Source organism: Alligator mississippiensis, chromosome 3, assembly GCF_030867095.1.
Source record: "Alligator mississippiensis isolate rAllMis1 chromosome 3, rAllMis1, whole genome shotgun sequence".
NCBI classification, from domain to species: domain Eukaryota; kingdom Metazoa; phylum Chordata; order Crocodylia; family Alligatoridae; genus Alligator; species Alligator mississippiensis.
Window position 1 is genome coordinate 112,651,904 of NC_081826.1, and position 22,810 is coordinate 112,674,713.

A 22,810-nucleotide genomic window follows, 5' to 3' on the forward strand; every position below is an offset into this window, starting at 1 on the left:
CTCATTAGGGGGATGGATATTGCCCTCCCTCTGGGCACACTGTTGGACGTGGAGGGTTTTCAACTGCGACTCCGTGCAGTGACTTGTGCCCAAGAAGTTCTTCTGTTCCCCAGAAGCAGCCAGGATTTCGTTTGTTTGGGATTTATTTTAAACCACATATGGGTGTCATGTGATAGATTTATGAGTCTTTTTTTTTTTCTCATACACCAGATATTTTAACAGCCCTGAGTCTCCATTTGCTGCTGTCCAGCTCCCATGGGAAAAGTGCCCGTCCCCTTTGGCCAGCTGTGGGGGCAGAGGGAGAGGGGAGGGATTGCAGTGGGCAGGAGAGTGCCCCCCTCCCGGTTGAAGGTCTGCTTCTCCCCGCACTGCGGAGGGCCCCGCCGCCTCTGCCGTCCGCCTGCTGAGGGTGCGGGGAGAGAGGGCTGGTGCCTGCTGCCCCCGCGGGCTGACGGGACCCACGCGTGGGGCTGCGGGAGTGAGAGGCAAGCCCGGATCAAAATGCGAATAACAAGTCTGCGCGGCTGAAATGGGACCCGCCGAGTCTGTTAGTAATTTAGCAGAACGGGATTTTCCTTTCTCCTGCCTGCCAGTGGATGCTCTTTTCCAAATTTCCACAGCGGGGGAAGCCTGCGACTTTTTTTTTTTAACCTAATGATTTCAGCATGCAGGGCTTCTTCCCCGGCCCCCTCCTCCCGCCTTGCGTTACTGCATGCCATCTACATGCTGCTTACTCGTTTGCAAGGCGCGTGCACACTCGCACCTTCACACACACACACACACACACACGCTCACAGTCACTGACACACACATACACTCACAAACATACACATACACTCACACACACTCAGTCACTCACATTTATACACACACGCACATACACATACAATCACACACTCAGTCACACACAGTTGCACACACACTCTCACACTGGCACATTTCACTCACACACACTCGACACTTCACTCACACACGCTCTCACACTCACGCAGTCACACACTCGCAAACACACGCACACTCACTGAGCCACACATACACTCACACACTCACTGGAGACTTCACTCACACGCTCTCACACTCACGCAGTCACACACTCGCAAACACACGCACACTCACTGAGCCACACATACACTCACACACACACTCACACACTTCACTCTCTCTCATACACGCACGCACGCACACACACAGAGGAGGTGTGTGAGGACGGGGCGGGTGCAGGTGCGGTGGTGGCGGGCGGGCGGGGCTGCTGGAGGAGGAGCGGGCGGCGGCGCGGGTGTCTCTGGCGGTCCGTGCTCGGACTCGCGGCCCGGGCGGGCGGGCGGCGGCGGGAGCGCGGCGCTGGCGGCCCGGTGACATCACGGGGCGCGGGGCGGGGAGAGGGGCTGGAGGGAGGGGGGCGGGGGGGTGTTTTCCAGCTTTAAAAAGGCAGAAGCCGCGGAGCAGCCGCGCGTCAGAGAGAGGCCGCCGGGCTCTGCAAACTCGCTCCGCACAATAAAGCCCCCTGAGTTGCGCCCCGGGAGGCAGGCGAGGCTGCCCCGCGCCCCCAGCCCGCCTGCCCGCCCTGCCCCGAGCCTCCCCGCCGCCGCCGCCGCCCGGCTGCCCATGACATTTCCCCGGGGCATCTGCGGCGCGCTGCCGGGCGGCTCGCAGCGCTAGGGGCCGGCAGAGGAGGGATTCCCCCCGCCCCACCCCGCCTCCCACGCCCTCCCGCGGCCGCCGAGTGGATGCCAAGCGCCGGGGCTCCTCCTGCTCCTCCTAAGTTTCTGCCTGGACCTCCGGATCCAGCCAGAGGGAGAGAAACTTTGGTGGCTTTGCAGCGCTCCGCCTGCCCCTTCAGCAGCAGCGGCACCATGAAATCCGCAGAGGAAGGTAAAGACCCGGCTTGATCCTGTTGCCGGCCACCCGGGATCCTTGCATGCTTCGGCGGGAGGCAGGCGGCGGCGGTGCCAGGGCCGAGCCGGGCACCGGCGGGGTGCCGCCCGGGAGGAGGTGGAGCAGGGGCCGGCCGGTGCTGGCGCCGGCGGCAGTGATTGGGAAGCGGTGTCCCCCTGGTGTTTCCCCAAAGCAGCCTTGAGGTTTGACTGCGAGTTCTTGCCAATAGGTGTCTCCTCTTCCTCTTGCGCCGCATGAACTTGGCCTTCGTTGCTGGAGCCTTGAGTTGTGCTCAGCCTGCAGACGGCCCCATAAAATGCAATGCAGCTCTTTTTCTTTTTTCTTTTTTCACTACTGCTGCTTTTGGGGGGGGGATCTGTCAGAGCCCAGGGCAGGTTCAGTTGAGATCCTGGCAGGAAGGGGCGATCTGCGGACGCTGGGACCCTGCCGGGGCCCGGGGAGCTGGGACGAGTGCGTGCGCTGTGTATGTTAATGTTTGACGGAGTTACAGTGGGCAGAACGAATTTAGCTGCTTGAATCACTTTGAACCACTAAATGCTAACATGCAAGAGCACATGGCATCGCCTGAATGATGATGAAATGCCATAAAACTTCCTCCCCCCTCCCTTTGGCCGGAATACACCCTGTCATTAAAATCAGTTGTAACGTTTCAAAAATGAAAATCCCGTAAAAAAAAAAAGAAAGAAAGAAAGAAAGAGAAAAAGGTCCCAGGATAGTTTGAAACCTAATCGTGATGCCCCCTCCTCCCTCCAGGGTACCAAAATAAACTAACAAAAGCTCCAGAGCTTTTCTTTCCTCTTCCTTCCGTGTAGAGCAGACAGCAGAGTCTGCGATGGGCACTGCTGGAGGAGGAGGCAGTGGGGGTAAGTTGCGGTAGTTTTATTGCAACTTTATTTCCCTTGTGAATGCTCTCGGGCAGGCACATCACAAACGCGGGCTAAGGGCACTGGCAGAGTTGGAGGGAAAGTGGCTTGGGTGCAGGTCTCTGCAAACCCTTCACTGTTAGTTTATTTTCCCGTCCAGCCACTTGCATGGGAGTCCATTTTGGCCCCAGGACATTTCCTCTCCTTCAAGCCTCCTTATCAATAACATCCTACTCAATAACGATGTTTATTTGGAGGCAAATGAAACTGCTAATCAAAGCCACTGGGCGGACTCCTCATTCGTCTTTGTGGATGACAGTCCCCTGTGGGCACTAAACTGGGACCAGACACTTTCATCTCTTAGCAGGTGGAACATACTTCGCAGCTTTCTGCTTTGAAACCAATACTAGCACTTCTCTCTACAGCACAGCCTCAAGTCTTCAAAGTCAGCCTCCGATTTGGGAGGGCCTTTGATAAATTTGAGGAGCAGTTTAAGGCAACTGAACACGTCAGAATAAACATCCTAGAGGACCAGACAGCTATTGAAACCACTCCGTATCCTTCGCGTTTATCCCGCAGTTCCGAAACTCCGGTTGGCTCTCTGAGTGCTGAGTTTTCCCGGGAATGCTAGAGCTCTTTTAGGGTTTTTGGTTGTAGCTAGAGCGCTTTTAAACCTCTACACAGATGTTTTCAGGATGGGGCTTTGTTTCAATTGAAAGAATCCTGCCGATCTAAAAGCTACTAGTGCTGTTGGGTTCCTGGGCTGGGGGGGGATTGAACAGCTTTTTAAATGAAAAATGCATATTTGATATTTTAGTCAGTCCACATTTAGGCACCTAAAATAAGTGGGTTTATATTGACTTCATGCCTTTTGCTTCCTGATCCTTCCAATATCGTTTGCAGACGATGCTAAGATAATTAATGGACCATGTTTAAAAAAAAAAAAACTGATCTTCCAAATCCAACTAAAATATGTAAATGGTGGCTTTTTGTTACAGGCGAGATCTCACTTTATTTCTGTGGTTTCTTGCGTATGAACCTAGTGTTTCTGATGCCTGGGCTAAACTGTCCGCCTGCAATAATTCATTTCAATGTTGATATATTTTGCAAGGGGCTCAGAAATTAGGCCAACCAGAAAGTATGACCTAATCCAGTAAATACATAGGAGAGCTCTGCAAATGAAGGTGTACCACTGCCAAACGGCGACAATCAGAGAAAATATGCTATTTTATATTTTCTCTGTGAAGAGACTATTGCATCGCTCCCGATGGAAAAACTTACTAAATAAAGCCTCATGGATCTGCACAATTATTCTTTGGACGCTTCCATTGTATGGAGTCCCAGTGAGTTTAAATTCACGGCGTAGGACTGTTCCTGAAAGTCTAAACTTTCATCCCGGGGTGATCCCCGGCCGGTGTCAGTTGTCCTGACTCCATTGCAGTCAACTGAGTTATGACACTTTACACTAGCTAAGGATCGGCCCCAAAGTACTTCTTGTAAAGCAAACATGCACAATTCACAGCTTTAGAGAAACAAAGCATGTTGGCCCTTAAACGCCTTGGATTTCCTTAATTTAATGGCATAGCTTTAAAGCAGACGACTAACAAGACAGGACGCGTTTACACCATCTTAACATCTCCCATCGCCCGAGTTTTACATTTCTTTGCAGTTCTTCAGAGGGAAAGTGCCAATCTAAACATTTAATTGGAGACACTAATATTTGCGGAACTGGCATATCAAACCGTCTGCAAATTGCTGTAAACAAGAGAATCAATACTGAAAGAACCAGATGTGCAGCAGCAAAAATGAACGCGATTCGATAGTAAGTTTAGCGGATATTTTTTAACAGTCTTTCTCCTCCCCCCATACCATTGTTAGGAAGCCAGATGGAGAAGAAATATCCTGCTAATAACAATTTATATTTAATAGTTATTACTGGTTCATATGGGAAGGGAACGGGAACCCGTCAGAAGTGCTGCAAAACTAATCAACTGAAGGGCTGATGTTGACTTTGTAGGATGCTGCCAGGGTTAGGATCAGCAGCAGTGTCATAAGGAGTGCCTGAGAGAAAGAGCATAGTCCAGGGAGAGGACTTTCGATTTTCCTGTGCCAGGAACTGTAGTTTAGAAGAAAAAGGTCACAACATACAAATATTGGCTTGGGAACCTTGTCTAAATCAGAACAAACCAAACCCGAATATAATAATTGGGTAGAAAAAGAATTCCTACCTTCAAGGAGAAACGTTTCATGGGTTACTGGGCTGAGCAAAAAGTGGCAACACCTAGAAAACCAGCCACTAGAAAAAGCCCAACATTTTCAACCTTGGTGCCTAAGTTAGGCACCAGCTCCCGATTTAGGCACCTAATTAAGTGGCCTGATTTTCATTTGTGCTGAGCCCCTTCTTTGAAGTCCCCTTGGGAGCCCTGGTTATTTAAGAGCTTTAAAACCAGGCCATTTGGGTATCTTCGAGTGCATTCAGGCACTTTACATTACAGTGCTGGCTACAGAAGACAGGAAAGAGGAACATCTATTAGCCATTTTGGAGGAGATGTCCCATTCTCCTGCCATTTCCCCACCCCCTGCCCTCTCAAAACTCTTTGAAAAGAATTACCTTAATGATCCTGCTGTTCCAGATGGTGGTTTTAAGCTGATGCCAAGGCCTTTTACATACCCTGGTGATTCAGCTGCACAACTTAGAACAAACAGCTGGGAGCAAAGAAATAATGGAAACCCTGCATAGTCTGGGAAGGCTGGTACACAAGCATGACACAATGGATTCCCATTTGGCCTTGCCAATCGGCTGCACAGATGTGCCACTTACATCACGAGGGACCCCTTTCCCTCCAAAATAAAAATCAAGCTACACCCCTGCTACATGCCGCTGCCGCCCCCCCCCCCCCCCCCACACACACACCTTTCCCAGTTTTGGAGTTGATCCTTCTTCAAGGCAGGGGACAAGTCAGTTGGAATAATAACAGAAGTCAAGTGGCCACCACAAGTTCAATATCAGTTTAGTAAATTTCCTCAGGCCAAGCCAAGGCCTGTGGGTTGCCAGCACTGCATAAGCCGTAACAGACCATTTGTAACTGCAGCAAAGTTCTTTGTTATGAAGAGAGAGAGAGAAAAAAAAAAACTATAATGGATTCTGATGGAAAAAATTGTATTTTCCTGGCACTTTGTAATGGAGCTTTCAGCCACTAGCCTGGAAAATGGTATTCCCTGAGTTTATAAGGGAATACCATTTCCATAGCTGCTTAAAAAAAAAGAAAAGAAAAAGTATTCCTTTGAAATCCATCCCTAAATTCTGGGAGCTCAACAATTTCAGCTCAGTCCTGGCTCCTGGGGTGGTGAGGTCATTTACACACTGCGGACTTAGGTAAACTGAAATAAGTGTGTTTCCAAAGAGAGGAGAACAAAATCCTTGTTTTAAAAATCCCTTCATTTTTTTCAAACCAAAACACGGCAGGCAAACAGCAGCTCCCAAGCTGGGAGCTCTATGACTATGAGCTGATGGATTGGAGTAGACCGCCTCGGGAGGTCCCTTCCAGCCCCCTCCTATATGACTCTGTAGGGCAAAGTGAGGGGGCAGGTTGTGGGCACCAGCCGCACTCCCCTTGAGTTGGAGACTGGCACAAAACAAGTTTGCAGATTCCCCTTACTCTGGAAGACTTGCCCCAGAGATTTTCTCCTTCCTTTGCCCCCTACACCGGGCTGATATCAAAGTCCTTTGAAAAAACGCTTTTACAGCGATTGGCACTAGTGGGTGCTGCAAGTAAATCAGCAGCATCCTCAGACAGGAGCAGCCTCCCCGGGGCCAGACTTCAACATCAGGGCCGCTGGGGGCAGGGCAGCAGGGCCGGCTCCACTGGCTGTTGGGACTGCAGCCCTGCTTGCTTGCCACTGGGACATCCTGGGTCGGGGGGTGGGGGTGGGGGAGTAACAAGGGGGGGTGTACGTGTGTGTATATAACATGCTGGAGGTGTGTGTGTGTGTATGTGTGTAACATGCTGGGGTGTATGTGTGTATGTGTGTGACATGCTGGTGTGTGTGCATGCGTGCGTGTGACATGCTGGGGTGCATGTGTGTGTGAGTGCGTGTGACATGCTGGGGGTGTGTGTACGTGTGTGTGTAACATGCTGTGTGTGTATGTGTGTGCGTGTAACATGGCGGGGTGTAACATGCTGGTGTGAGTGTGTGTGTGACATGCTGGGGTGTGTGCATGTGTGACATCCTGCGGTATGTGTGTGTAGCATGCTGTGTATGCGTGTAACATGGGGGGCGTAACATGCTGTGTGTGTGTATGACATGCTGAGGGTGTGTAAGCTGGGGGGGACACTCCGGGGGTGTTTGCTCGGGTGTGCGCGTGTCCCGCGGGCCCGTCCCGCCGCCCGGGGGAGACGAGAAAACTTTCCTGCGCGTGTTGCACCCAGTCCCGGCGCTGCGGGATCCCCGCGCACTGCAGGCAGGAGCCGGGGCCGGGGCCGGGGCTCCGCGCCCGGCCCGGCCCGGCCCGGCCCGACACGGGGACAGCGGCGCGAGCCCCGGCACGCGGCAGAGCACCCGCCTCACCCCCCTGAGGCGGGCTCTGGGCTCCGGTCTCCGCCTCGCCCCGCAGCTCCCCCTCGCCCGGGTTATTTTCAGAGCAGGAACTGGCGAGCGGCGGGGCTGGGTGCTAGAAACCCGGAAACATCGGCAGGGCGCGAGAGGCGGGCGGCAGCGCCGAGCTCACGTTACAGCCCGCCTGCAGCCGCCGCTCCAGCAGCAGGAGCTGCCCCGGGCGCGAGGAGCCGGGGCCGGGCGCGCTGCAGCCGCGGGGCAACAGGTGCCGGGGCCGGGGCCGGGGCCGGGGCCGAGCCATGAGCGGCGCGGGGCAGGAGCAGGAATTTGACTTCGATTTCCTCTTCGAGTTCACGCAGAGCGACGAGTGCGGCGGGGGCAGAGGTGGGTGCAGGTCGCGTCCGCCCCCTCCACCGTGCGAGTCGAGCCAGCCCGGGTTATTTCTGGAGCCCCGGGGGGCCGGCTGCTACGTGTGGCCTTCCTGCCTCTCCCCAGAGCCAGGGCTGCGGCAGAGGGGCCCTGGGGAGTCGCTTCCCTCACCAGAGGGATGCTCCTCTCTGCCGCCTCCTTCAGGGGAGTGGGAAGGGGACTCCGGAGCGGGGAAGGGGTTACAGGGGAGCTCAGGTTGGCTACGAGATGAATTTCTTCTGACTAGGAGGGTGGGAAAGCCCTGCAACAGGCTGCCCTCATAGGGGTGATGGTGTCTCCATCCTTGGAGGTTTTTAAGACCCGGCTAGACAAAGCGTGGGCTGGGGTGATCTAGTTGGGGATGGTCCTGCCTGGAGCAGAGGGTTGGACTAGGTGGCCTCCTGAGGGCCCTCCCAACCCTCATTTTCTAGGACTGGACAGAGGGTGGCCCTCTGGGGGAGCTCCCCCCACACCCAGGAGTCACTGCAGGGCTGGCAGGAAGGGCAAGAACCAGCGCCTGTCTGTACTGAGGCTCCATCGGCAGCAAACCTTTCCTCTGGCCCCCACACAACATCCTTTGTGGGGTCTGCTGTCCTGGCAAAGGAAACCTTTCCTTTGGCCAGGGGTGTAATCACTTCTCTAGCCTCCTTAGCCGCCTGGCTCCTTCTCCAATGAAGTGCTGGCAAGGGGCAAAGCTGGTTCCACCCAGAAAAGGAAAGAAATTACAGTGTCTTGCTTGGAGTACGTTGCCAGGCCCTGTTAGGACTTTTCTGAGCTTTTCCATTTTATTTTAAAGCCACGCTCATTTCACAGAATCATTGAATCCCAGCAAAAAAGGTTGGGTGGGGCCTCAGGTGGTCATCTAAAGCAGGACCATCCCCAAATACATCATCCCAGCCAAAGAGGAATGCAAAACTCTAAAACTCTTGGTTCAGAGGTGATACCTTTATTAGGCCCACTAAAAAATAGCAACAACAAAAAAATCTTTGCAAAGAAAGTTGTTTTGCTATTTTCTAGTTGGTCTAATAAAAGGTATCGCCTCTGAACCAAGAGTTTTAGAGTTTTGTATTCCTCTTTGTCTCAGACCAACATGGCTACAAAACAGATCCCTCATCCCTGCAAGGCTTCATCTAGCAGGTCTTAAAAACCTCCAAGGGTGGATATTCCACCACCCCTCTGGGTAACCCATTTCAGTGCTTATCCTCCTAGGGAGAAAGTTTCTTCTCATATCTAACCTAAACTTTCCTCGTGGCAGCTTGAGACCATTGCTCCTTCTTCTGCTATCTGCCACCACTGAGAACATTTGCCAGTCAAGCCAATGACAGGAATAGGTTTGATCACCGCTGCCCTTTCCAAACAACTTTTTTTTTTTTTTTTTTTAGTGAATAGATATTTTTTCACAGAAAAAAGAAAACCACCCAGATCTCATGTGGATTTTAAAGGTGCATGCATGTATCTAGGATGTGGGTCAGGCCTGTGAAAGAGAAAGAACAATTGGTAAAATCTTATTCAGGTCTTGGATTTATACCATCTCCTTCCCCTCCCCCTCCACAGAAGTTGGGGTGGCCTGCTCTCTGGTTTTATTTGGGACTCATCTCTAGGCAGGTATCTTTTAGGTAATCCAGCTGAGACACCGTGATATAGTAAGGGGATGCTGAGCCATCACTCCGGTGTAGTCTGTGTGTAACTGTAACCACCCTTGAACTATGGCTGAATCTGCAATTGGTCTGAAGAAAAGACTTCTCTGAGTGGATGCGACTTACCCATTTTTCCCTGTGGCGACGAAAACCCAAACACAGCAGGCCCCACAGTGGACTTTTGGAATTACTACTCTGTTTCCCTACGCTTTACTATAAAGCTCTAATTCAAGCTTCTGACTACAATGAAGTAGGATCCCATGTTTGTACCTGATTATTGTAAACTCTCAAAGCAAAGCATTTGTCTGAATTTCATGATGACCCATTGCATTCTTCTTTAGGGACCTCATGACATCCAAATGCTTGTGTTCATAGCAATGTTTTGTGAATAAGTAGCCGTAAGGGTTTTAGATTAAAAAAATTCAATTGTGGGTGCCAGAAATTTGGCATCTCTGGCCAAGGTTATCAAAAAGGCCAAATGAAGGCAGGGACCCATATTCCATTGACTTCCAATAAGAGTTACTCACCTCATTCAGACAGCTTTGAAAACTGGACTTCAAGCTCCAAAACAGAAGGCCCCTGGGTTGTTCAAAGCTCCCCTCCAGGCCTGTGTGAACTGCAGGTACTTGAAACCCTATTAAAACAAAAACAAGGGTACTCAACAGCTGGGAAGATCAACCCTCTTAATGCTCTAAAGGATTAAAACTTTAATCAGAGGAGAAAGTTGGAAATTTTCAAGATACCACATGATGAAAAGTAATATGATCAAACGTGGTCGCAAAAAAAGTAAGGGTCCAATTTCCAATCTCTATAATACTGTTGAAGGTAACCCCCAACTGACATGATTGGAGTTACTGCAGATTTGCATTCACCTAATGGAGATCTCTATTTGTCTCAAATTTAAAATACACCATTTAAATGTTCCTGGTAGCATGTTTGGTAATTTTGGGTCCTTGAATATCAATGCCAGTGTAGGCTTCAGGCTTGTAAACTGATCTGTGCCTTTGTGGAGCTGTGCCACATGGACACAGAGATACACCTGCAGAGATCAGTTTACAGGATTGTAGCTTGACATTTTATTTATAGCTGTCTTATTCTTACTCATTCAAAGTATAATAAATGTCAACATATTGGTATAAATTAATAACCTGTGTAAATATGGGGGGAGGGTGGTCCAGTTAATCATTTAGAATACTTGGCTTTTCCATTTCCATTCACTCATTTTTAATTTACACTCTAATGACTTGACCCTGTTCCCAGTTCTTGTTCTTATTTACATGGTAGGATTTGCTTTCAGATTTGGTGTTCATACTTTTTGAAGATGCTTGAAGAAGGTGTTTTCATTTATGATAATTACATATATTTTTGGAAGCATTTTTTCCTATTTCTAAAATGAAAAGGGGGAAAATACTATGAGAAGCTATTGTAATACATATGTATCAGGTACCTGTACAGTGCATTTTTTTTGTAAATATGTACAATTTTTCTTTTTTTTTTTTCCTTTTTAAAATGTGTATTTTTTACTGATTAAGTAGATTAAATACTTTGTTGCAAGTATTAGAGAGTGATTCTCAAGCAGGAGTGCTGCCAGATCCTTTAAAGAGTGTTTCCCAGTGTGAGGACATAAGGGAGGGAGGTATGAGGAGATAAGCACAGGCTCAGGCTTTTCCGGGCCTGGTAGATTGTTCACCCCCACTGTCCAGCCCCTCTGCAAGGAAGTAGGCACTGTAACATATAAATTAATTTATGACATTGGGTGCCACTCAATTTATAAAAGTTTTAGAGGGGTATCTCGAGTTCAGAGAAGGGTGCCTCGAGTCCAGAATGGTTGAGAACCACTGTATCAGATGTGGTGGTTCATTTGAAGTATTTGTGGTGCTCAGCTTTAAGCTGCTGCAGTGGACCAATCCCTAGCCCTCTCTTCATATGCTGTATGGGATCTGTGCTGGAGGTCTTCTAGCAGACTACCGTGCACTGCTTTTCACTCTAATGCCTTACTACATTTCAGAGCACTCTGAAATGCACGGTGCTTTCCACACAAATAAAAATAGATCCCTGCCTAAGAAGCATGCAGTTCAAGCCCCTAATCCTGCAATGAACTTTGCATCAGTGGTTGTTAAAGCCCACTTAATTTCAGGGGCATTTTACATGGGTACAAAAAACTGTCAGTTTAGAGATCATTGTCAGACTGGCAACTAATTTAAATGATCTAGGGAGTTTAATCTTTCTTTGTATGAAGGAGACTCATTAAGGAATGGGAATAAGTAATAGACTAGTGCCAGCTGTGTGGTGTCCATCACAGCTATTCTATCGGTGCTGGAAAAGATGATTCTTGAAGGGCTGGAGTGGCACATGTAATGATATGGCCACTTGTTTTTGGTTTTGTATTTGGACACAGTGGCATATCTAGTGGAGACCTAGCAGGGAAACTGTTTCCTCAGGCAGAAAAAGAGTTATCACTCAGTGTGTTCAGAAACTAAGCCCTCTTCTAGAGCTGCCTTGAGCGCTAGCCCTGCTGTAGTCTTGCTGCACGAAGCGGAAAGATGATCCAAACAACCTCTCCCGTATGTGCTAACATAATCTGATGAAGTGCCAGTGCTTCAAGCTCCATTTAGGTCAAAGGGATTTGTGGGTCCTCTGCAGCTCATCTAGTTGGGTTCTTACTTTGAAGGCTGCTGAGCCAATTTCTAGTGCCTCTTTAAAACAGTTGATATCCTTTTTGTTAATTCACTCCACAGGTTACAATCCAGAAAGGGGGGGGGGGAGAATTTAGCTATGGAGGCTTAGGAGCCACTTGAAAAAAAGGATAGTATTAAGACTTTTTAAAATGGTTTTAAATTTTTCTTTTAAAAATACCAACTCATTTGGTCTTATGCACCAACCTTCACTTCACAGAAATTTGTGATGGCTGGATCCCTAAAATGGTGTATTTTGTGGAGCATTCTCACTAATGTCACCACTGTAATACAGTATGTCTTATTTAAATGCCACCATTTGGCTACTTTGATATTGGAAAATATGTAAACAAAATGGTGACTATAAACCCTATTAAATTGTGACTATTAAGTTGATCAGTCTGTTTGGGTTCCCAATGATATACATGTAACATTGACCTTGCTCCATGTATATATATGTGTGACCAAGACTTGATATACCTGAGTCCTATTTTTTCCCCAATATGAATATTTTCAGAGGCCCAAATTGAGGCCAAGACCTCACAATGTTAGAAATTGCACAAACACATACATACTAAGAAATGAATCCATATATATTCTAAAGAGAGAAGGCAGTCAGAGGCTAGGAGAGAAAACAAAGGCACGCAATGGCAAAGGGGTCAAGGTTGCACAGCCTCCTACTATCAGAGAACATGTGTCTTCTTGTCCCCAATCAAAACAATCATCAGCTATGCCCTGCTGTAACATAAGATAGCAAGACTGTTACAAAAATACTGGGCTTTATTAACTGTGTGCTGTTAGGAAGAAAGACAATACAAAAACTTTGTAAGGGGTAACATTGTGGTCAAGTTAATTTTTTTTTTCAAAGCAGCCACCATTTTTTTTTATAACTTAGCTGCTACTTCCTACCTTCCTGGGGTGTGATTAAAGTATCAAGCTAGAATATGTTTTGAATAGTTTTGTTTAATTTGTAGCATACTCTAGTGTAATTTAATGAATCTTTCTTGGTAAAGAGCCAGTTTCCTAAGGCTAAGTACAAAGTGATTCGAATAGGTGTTGAACACATTAATATGGCCTGACAAGATATAAATCAGCTTGAACATCACAGAGTTACTATAGAACAGGCAAAATATATTAATTTTATGTAAATATACCTCTTTTTGAATCATTGACATTAAGAAGTCTGACTGCTGTGTAGCTGGATAATGACATCAAATTGGGTAGAGCTGATTAAACAATAGAAATAGTGGCAGCAAGTGTCCTGGTGCAACAAGCTCAGCAGCTTGTTTGCATATTCAGAACTACAGAGGATTGGATCATGTTGGGAATAGCAGTCATAGTAATTAACAAAGCTTTTCCGGATCTCTGCCTTCATGGTAAGCCTGGGTCACTGCCTAGAGGGTTTGCCTCTTGGGAGAGAAAGAAACAAACACTGTATAAGGAAGGACTCTTGTTGTAGGGAAGACTAGCTTGTTTATTGTTATTGTTCAGGAATGAAAAAAGTTACCTCTACTATAACAATATTCTTAAAACGACATTGCAATGAAAATGCATGTTAAAAATAACATGGGGAAATACTCTTTAAAAACAGGACTAACCAAAATTAGAGGATCTGTTTTCTTTTCTCAGTTTAGGGTCAGGTTGTGCTGTTAGGACACTGGACTGGATAAGATGAGGATCCAGAGCTCCTTTTTCAGACCTCTGAAAGGTACTGAAGAAGGATACCTACTGTGTCACCCTGTATGTGCATGAATTGGGCGTCACTTGACATGGCCAGCCATCTTTGCTGGTTTGTTTAAAGAAGGCACCACCCTCAACCCTGATGCTAACAGGAAGCAGTATTGCAGGTATCTGTACTAGCTTTTGCATAGACAGACAGTAAGTATGCGAGTGGGGCTCCCTATAATGTATCTCCCTCACAGTTTCCCACGCATCTCACAAAACGTCCTTGCAAAAGCAAACCCTATCTGGCTCTTTATAGTGCAATGTACTGAAATTCACCTATGGTCATTCAGTGACCAAGCAATGCAGCCCATGTGGTAACATGATCTTAGATCCTGCCTAGTTTTCTTGCATTAGCTGTGTTGCTGAACCAGCACTTCCAAATGTATCTTAGTAATGTTGTCAAATAGATAAATTATAGATCAAGAGAACACTGGCTGTGCTTAAAAGGTTGTATAAAATAACAAATATTATTTCAGTTGAATTCCAGGACCACAAAGTATTAAGAACTCCATGTGAATCCTTTACTAGGTGCAGGCTTGACTAAAGGATAAGTAGACCCAGAAATCAGAGTGGGATAAGAGGGTTTTTGTATTCCAAAACTAGTTGTAAAGTAGAACCAGTGGGAACTTAGCCATGGTGAAAATTTCACTTGTATGTGATTTCAGCAGAATGTCTTTGATCATGTTCTTTGCATTAGATGCCTCCTACTTTATTTCCCTCTTCCCTTCCCTTGTCCCCCTCCCACCCATCATTTGTTTGTTTCCTCTCTTGGGTCTGTGGTTCACATGTAGTCATTGCAAGCTTCTGCCTGAGTGACCAGTCTCTGAACAGTAAAGTTTTGTGGCTTGAAGACTGAATTCTACTTCTAAGACTTACATCTAAGAAAGGGAGCTGTTCAACGGAATGTCTTGGAGATAAATTTAGTTTCTCCAAGGATGTTTTGCTTCACCCAGAGTACTTATACTTTATGAAGCACCAGTTGCCAGCACCTAACCTACTTTGCATGCCTGTGCTATGTAATGTTAAGTAATGACAGTGCTTTTGTGGGATTATAGCATCCTACTTCACTAACAATCAGTAGGTGACTAAAATCGTATCTGTGTGCAACACCTCATGTCATTCTTTTTTTTTTTCCAGAACACTATAATTATGCAACTCCAAATGTAAATGCAGGTTTGCCTCTAAATGTGGCACATTCCTCATTGTCAGCTCCATGTCATGGCCTTCAGACATCCAATCCAGTCATTTCAATTGTCCCATCAACAAATCATCCTTCTGGATATGGAGGACATATTGACAGTGTGGCCTCTGAATATTATCTGTCTCCAAATGTCAGACCTAATGGAGCTCCAGCATTAGAAAGCCCTAGAATTGAGATAACTTCTTATCTGGGACTGCACCATAACAACAACCAGTTTTTCCATGATGCTGAGGTTGAGGAAGCCATCCCAAATGCTAAAAGATCACCTTCTACTGCTACTTTGAACTTACCAAACATAGAGGCTTATAGAGACCCATCTTGCCTGAGTCCAGCAAGTAGCTTGTCTTCCAGAAGCTGCAATTCTGAAGCTTCCTCCTATGAATCCAATTATTCTTATCCATATACTTCACCCCAGACATCCCCATGGCAGTCACCATGTGTGTCTCCTAAGACCACTGACACTGAGGAAGGATATCAGCGCAGTATGGTGGCCTGCACTTTACTTAATTCACCAAGACATTCTCCATCTACATCTCCCAGAACAAGCATTACTGAGGAAAACTGGTTAAGTACTCGCAACTCCAGACCACCGTCTCCTTGTAATAAAAGAAAATATAGTCTAAATGGTAGACAGACCTCCTACTCACCACACCACTCTCCAACACCCTCTCCTCAGAATTCGCCTCGGGTTAGTGTAACTGATGACACATGGCTGGGAAACACTAACCAGTACACCAGTTCAGCTATAGTTGCAGCTATCAATGCCCTTACCACTGACAGTACGATAGACATGAATGATGGGATTCCTATTAAGTCTAGGAAGACTGCAATAGATCATACCCCATCCATGACACTCAAGACTGAACCAACTGGTGAGGATCATGGCACCATATCACCAACTGCTGACTTGTCACCAGAAGAGTTTTCTGGGTTTCAGCATATCAGAAAAGGAAACTTCTGTGAGCAGTACCTTTCTGTGCCACAGCACACATATCCATGGGTCAAACCAAAGTCTCTGACTCCTGCATCCTACATGAGGTAAGGTTTCCTGATACTACAGAAAAAAAATTAATAATGCTCTTATGTGTACTTTTTCTCCTTTTCTTGTCTATCTTTCCTTTTCCAACCAAATCTCACCCCTTCCCACATGAAACATTTAATTGCTCTACTTTGCACTTTCATAACACTGCATCTTTAATGTATGGTGTGACCCTAGATAAAACCTTTAGCAGTAACAATGTAATAGTTGGAATCAATGGTCCTGGGAGTTGCAACTTGCAACACATTGTTCAATTCCTGGGAGACCAAATCCTATTCCTGGAAATTGAGAGACCATGAATACAGGTGCATGCAGAAACCTGGACCTCAGTCAGCAGGACAATATGGTGCTGTCAAACCTGTGGCTTTAGTAATTAATTAAGCATTTTCATTTTTTTCCCCATACAATAATTACACATCTTACTGAGATACCTGCTAATGGAGCTCTGACAGAGTCTTTTTTGCTAAAGCCTTTTGCACAGTGTATAAAAACATAAAATATTTTTTGTTATTTTATACAGTATTCTACTCTTATATTCTACTCACTCACTTTATCTGAAAACTAGTCAGCAGTCTTTCTTTGCTGCATGTCTGATGGTGGTTTTTCAGCAATGTTTTGTCAATTAACAAAAATGTCATTGGGTACTAATAACACATGACATATATCTTGTCACTTTTATTTATCATGCAGTGACACTAGTTGTCAGCATAGGAAAAGCCAAAGGATAGTCAAAAATTTTAAGTGAATGTAATACATCCTTAGGTATAGCATTTACTTCTTAAAGGCTCCTAGAAAAAGATCTTTCAGAAAGTCCAAATACTGGTCTATGATTTCTAGTTCTTATCATAAAAGTCAGTGAATTTGCAGGTCTGACTGGCTATGCGCTTTGATTAAATGAATTGGCACTCTTTAAATGTGAAGCCAAATGGTAGATAAGTAGGGGAAATGCCTGTCCCTACATTCCCCTCTCCCCCACTTTTTTTCAAGGTAACTTCTTTGTAGCGCTGGCTGTCTTCAAAAGTCACTAAACAAATTGTAACATCTTCTACCATAGGAAAGAGTAGTGTGCCTGTTCAATCTCACACCCAACCCTGGTCCTCCTTTCTTGGGTTTGTATAATTCTAGAATGACCCAAAGCTTCTGTTTGAGTTCCCTTTAGGAACCTGATCCTGCACAGTGGTGACCAATTGCTTAAGGATGCTAAATACTCCCCACTTCACTAAAGTCGCTGGGAAATGAGCACTCTGTACCTTGCAGGACTGAGCTCTCAGTTTGTATAGCACCGGATAAATCCTTTAGGGCCCTCTTGCATATTTAAAAAGCCTTTTGTGTTATCCCTCCAAAGGTGTAAAGTAATCTAAATTCGTTGTAAAAGCAGAAAATGTAAAACACACACACACCAGACTTCAAGGGGAACAATATGACAATTGACTAACATTCTCTTTTATCATTCAGTTACAGAGCGCCACCCTTTTGCATGTTATTATATGCAGGCAGAATGTACCCTACATTCCAATGTGCTAAAATAAACAAAAAAGGTGAAATGTGCAAAAACTGAGCCTCAGCATGCTGTGTATTTAACATTTTTTCCACTGTTTTGGTCTTGTATAAAATATGTTTCCTGGTTCACAATATGTTTCCATGTGATCTCATTAACTTGTGCTCTGGGGCAGCTGGAAGCTACTGTAGAAATGTGATTTTAAGTTATTTCGCCAATCAAATACACTGACCACGTTTCCTTTCACAAAAAATATCTCACATTTTATGTATATGAAAGAGAGACGGGTAATTGAACACAGACGTCAACAGGATCACAGACTACGCAACAGAAATGATGTTGTTTTAAATCTTTCCAAAAAACTGGATAAGAATTTGTCACAACAGATCTGGATTTTTTCCTGTTATTTTACACATCTGTTCTATTTCAATTGCTAGGATTTTAGGGTTAGGTTTCAACAAACAATTCAGATTCCAAAATCCACCCTGTCATAATGATTTTTAGATAACCACATTTGATTACCTCCTCTATCTCTTCCTGAGTATATGTTAACATTTTCATAAAAAAGAAAGCATGACTTGGAAAATCACTCTTTTTTTCTTTACTTCTCTGAACTTCTAATTTTATTAAGTTTGGTTTTTTTCTGCACCAGACTCCATGCCAGTAGTAGAGGTCCTTAGTGATATTTTGAATAGTTTCAAATGTTGGTTACCTTTTTTCACTCGCATTAAAACTAATCTATTTTATCATAGGGTTTACCTATGAGCAAACTAGAGAATAAAGAAAAGTACAGAATTCCATCTACAGCTGAGATTTTCCTAATCCTGCAGTCTTTTTAAATCTAAAACATCTACTAATTTCAGCTGCAGTTTCCAACATTCACGATCATTGCGGGATTGGGACAAATCAGAATTAGACCTCAGTTTGGGGTTTAATGACAGAACAGCCATAGACCTGAATTTGAACAGCACTGGCCTTTTAGAGTCCAATTCCTACTGACAAGAACTTTAACGCTCACACAAACACCTGTTGAAATCTTCACAGCTCTGCATGGCCACTGTAGATCACAGGGCAAGACCAAATCCTGCCACTGATACCATGTCAGGTGAAATCTGACTGAGTCTGCTGAGGTTAGAACCCTAGTGAAGGTCTAGGGCAACAGAAGGATACCTGTTATCAACCTACATGCTATTCTTTAGAGGATTAGCCTTTGACCCAAGCAGTAGGATATAGGAAACATTTATGAGTGAAACAGAAGTTTGCAAGGGATGTGTTGACATAAACTGAATGAGACACGTGAATCATTCTGTTTCTTAAAAATGGAGTAACTGTTACCAATTTTTACCTATTATGTCGGACAAATTTTAAAGCTAAATTATTACATAGATTGAAGATGAAGGAACAACAAAAGATAAAATATTGCAAGATCACTTCCTAGTTTTTATTCAGGGTTTCTTTTTTATTTAGTGTTATTCTTTGGGCTGCGTAGAATAATTGAAAGTAAAATGTGATTGAGGGGTCCTCTTAAATTATACTTTTCTCAACTGTCTTCAGAAAAGGATTGTTTCCATTGGTAATCATTCTCCTATGGCAATGATAATTAAAAAGAAGTGTCTTATTAGCCAGTTACTTGGGAAAAAATGTTTTTCATGTCATTTTAATAACAATTGCATTCCTCAATAAGTATGCTACTTCAGTTTACTACGTCAATCTAGCCACATGATAGTTACAATTTTTTTTTTTTAAGTTTTGGAAAAATAGGGTTTTATAACATGACTAACATTCCAAAATAGTAGTTGTTATACCAAAATTACTGGTATCTCCCTTAAATCCCAGGTCTCTGAAAAAGCTTATGGTATGAGTGTGTTTTTGTCTGTGGAGCTAATGTATCTGACTATGTAACCTTCAGTCAAACTTTCAATGAATTTCCTAGGGACTTCAGTTATACATTGAAAAATGACAGTTTTCTTTTATAACTCAGTTATCTTATCACATGAATTTACAAATGTGGTGGCCTATACTATTTGGAAATTAATTCAATATAGCTTTGCTAGTTTTGCTGGTCAGCTCTATGGCATGCATAAGGTATACCACACTAAAAAGAGCTTCCAGGAACAGGTTTTCCATTCCAGGTGGGTTTATAAAAGCTTTGTGCTCTGATTTTTTGTGCAGCCTATTTTTTTTAACAGTAAAAAGTCTGATTTTTACCTGCAGTCTCCATTTCTCAGCCTCCAAAATACACATGCATGTCTTTGTATGCACAAAAATACACAGTCATCTGTTTTTGCATATGGAACCTGTAATTTACAAACACACGAGTCAGTGCTTGGGTACTCCTCAAATTCAAGTTGCAAAGACAAATTTAGGCCACGTACAGACATTCAGTTTCTCCTGGGAGATTTGCTGATATCCCAGGACATATGACAAGTGTACAGATGTTCAGGATTTTTCTCCCAAAGTAAAAATAGCTACTCCAAGAGAAAAATAACCTGCAAACAACCAGGATTATATCACCCCAAAGAGAGTTTATCCTGGGAGAACAAACATCTATACACATTTTCTTTTGAGAGAAGCCACAGCACAGTCCTCCAACATCCCAGGGTGTTTTGCTGCCCCTTTCTTCCTCACCTTTGTTACCATTACCTCCCTCCAATTCCTAGGGAGGCAGTGTGTCACTTGCTTGATTCTGCTGCTCCAGACAATGGTGGCATTGCCTGTTTTGGTTTTTTCCCATGAATTCAGGATTAGATGTTTTAGCCTACATCCTCCAACCCCAACAGTTAAAAAAAAAACAAGTCAGGGCCCACAAATTCTCTTCAATATCATGATCTATCATTAAAAAAGTGCCACATTTTAGATTAGATTTCTTCACGTTTTGTTTTGAACTAGTATGCTACTCTTCTCTCCAAGACCATGAAAGTTAGAATTCTTTTCCCCATGTCAAAGAAGGCTGAGAATCTGTCATAATCAAGATTCCGGGAAGTGGTAAATTAGTGATAAAATCACAGGAGTTGGCTCCCTTAGCCTCCCCTTTGTAATCCGTGTAAAAGTCAGGTGGATTTGCTTTGCCTAGAGAAGAGAATAGGAAGCTCTGTCATAAAGACTTGTACTTGGAGGAGTCAGAGAAGACAGGGCCAAAGACCTACTCTATAAGGATCAGACAGCAAAGCTGTTCCATAAGAGATGATAAGCTATGCTCAGCAATGACCTACAGGAGTGGTTACACACAGTCTCTGTGTTTCTGCAAGACCTGCAGCTATGCATTTTATTCCCTGGCAAAGTATTTTCAGGGCCAATAGCAATTATCCCTTATATTTGCTGTTGTGTATGATTAAGGTATTTGATCTTGTTGGGGTAACATAGTATTCCTAAGGACTACTCTAGGGGGATAGCTCAGTAAAACTGACCTCTTTATCTCCTCCTTGTTTTTGAATGTACTCAAAGTCTCTTGTGAGATCTTTATTAATGATCTTTGTTTTGGTTTTTGATGGTTTAGTTTTAGCATAGTGCAGTATTAAATTCAGAGCAGTGAGAGATGCAATAAAGGCCTTAAGATTCTTAACTATGCTGTAGTTTTCCATGAAATATGTCTTGTGCTTTCCAAGTTCTTGCCTTAAAATCAATAAAAAACTAATTTTGCCTATACAAGTCATATTCTGAAGCTTGGATTTTAGGACCTCAGTGCCCCTGAGCATAAAAATAATTTACACTTATATTTCACCATTGATCATGAAGCATTTGAAACGACTTTGTAAACTATATACAGGAGTCACTTGCTTCACATATCCATGAAATGCAGCTACCTCTAACATGGAAAACTGCACCAGTTTTAACAACTTATAGCTACAATTCAGCTCTGTCAAATAGAAAATGATACAAATTACTCAAATACATTTGTAGGGAAATACACAATGCATTGATTTCTCAGTTTCCAAGCACTTCAAGGAAGAGACCATGTCTTCACATAACAGAGCCTAGTATTCTCAAGCCTTATCTTGATTTTGAGCTCTGAGCCCTACTCTAATAAAAACATTAAATAATAACAGTTCTCCTGGGCAAGCCCATTATAGCTAGGCGTACAACCTGGAATCTAACCAGACCTTAGTACTGTCTTTTTATCTTGGGTGCTTATATGATCTCAGTTACCATAGCCTCCAAACACTTCAACAGATTTAATGTATTTATTCTCACAACATTTTTCTGAGGTAAGGAAGTTCTATTCATCACCCTTTTACAGACGTGGAGAACTGAACTTCTGCCTTAGTATAGATAAGCCCTACGTGACATGATCTAAGTAAGAATGAGAAACCCTTGGGAGAGCAGGATGCTAACCTCTGATCTCCTTATAAACCACTGGATCATCCCTCTTTTCATTCCTCCTACAAAAAGTGCCACAAGATCTTTAATGGCCACTAGCAGTCAGAACATTTATTGTGTATCTCATTAAAAATAACAGTCTTCCATTTACACTATAGCCAAAAGCTGAACTACTGTTTCCAGACTAAATATAAGTTCTTTAGCATAGCAATGAGATGTTAATCAGATATTTTTTATTTTTAATACATTATCCACAGCTTAAATCTTGCTTGACAAACTGTCCAATTTAAATAACAGAATTAAGAAAGAAGGCACATTTTCTTAGCATGCTTTTAGAGATATTTCTAAAAACTACTATAAAATTAGGAGTTAGGTATAAGAGGCAGGGGCTCTTGTGGGTGATATCATTTATTGGACCAACTGCATGTCTGGGATAAAATTAACAAGTGTTTGAATACAAAGTAAAAAAAAACAACACCAAGTTTTTAATTTATATCAAGACTTTTCAACTTAAAGTCTTGGCATTTTAGATGCTGAGGAAACTAAGAAATGTTACTCACATGGGTAGTCTCAGTGAGCTCAGTGGAAACACTCATGTGAGCAAAGTTACTCAAAGGCATATGTGTTTGTGGAATCGGGCCCTAAGTTTACTCATCTCAATCCAGTTCCTTGCTTCCTTCATTCCTGCATTTGGGGCCTAAATGGATGTGAGGGGGCAGGGGAAAGGTGGTTAATATAACAAGACCCATTTGCATTCCCATCTTCTGGGGTTGTACAGGGACAAATCTGGTGGCTGATATAATAAAGAACAAGTTTGAGGCTGCTGTAACTTTGCTTAATTTCCCAGGTACCTCATTGCAGAATAGCCATAATGCCACGCTTCTCAGTTGTGTTCCATGCCTGTGGGCAACTGGACTATTATTGAGCCAGCCCAAACAGTTTTACTTGAACAGAGGTTATTGTTAGACCCTGTATGCACAATGCATGGCCCCAT

The 22,810-nt window shown here is 44.3% G+C and overlaps 1 protein-coding gene across 4 annotated transcripts in view; it reads left to right on the forward strand.

The window, feature by feature from the left end:
* Positions 1 to 1,415: 1,415 nt before the first annotated feature.
* Positions 1,416 to 22,810, forward strand: part of NFATC1 (nuclear factor of activated T cells 1) — a 152,062-nt gene continuing 130,667 nt past the window's right edge. The window contains exons 1-2 of one of the 4 annotated variants that reach the window (XM_059724302.1): positions 1,416 to 1,872; positions 14,899 to 16,000. In XM_059724302.1, the coding sequence (XP_059580285.1) occupies positions 1,728 to 1,872; positions 14,899 to 16,000 (1,247 nt within the window). In that variant the 5' untranslated portion in view covers positions 1,416 to 1,727. Of the gene's footprint in view, positions 1,873 to 7,343; positions 7,701 to 14,898; positions 16,001 to 22,810 lie in introns of those variants that run through there. The other 3 variants (XM_019490597.2, XM_006258250.4, XM_019490598.2) reach the window with 3 other exon arrangements.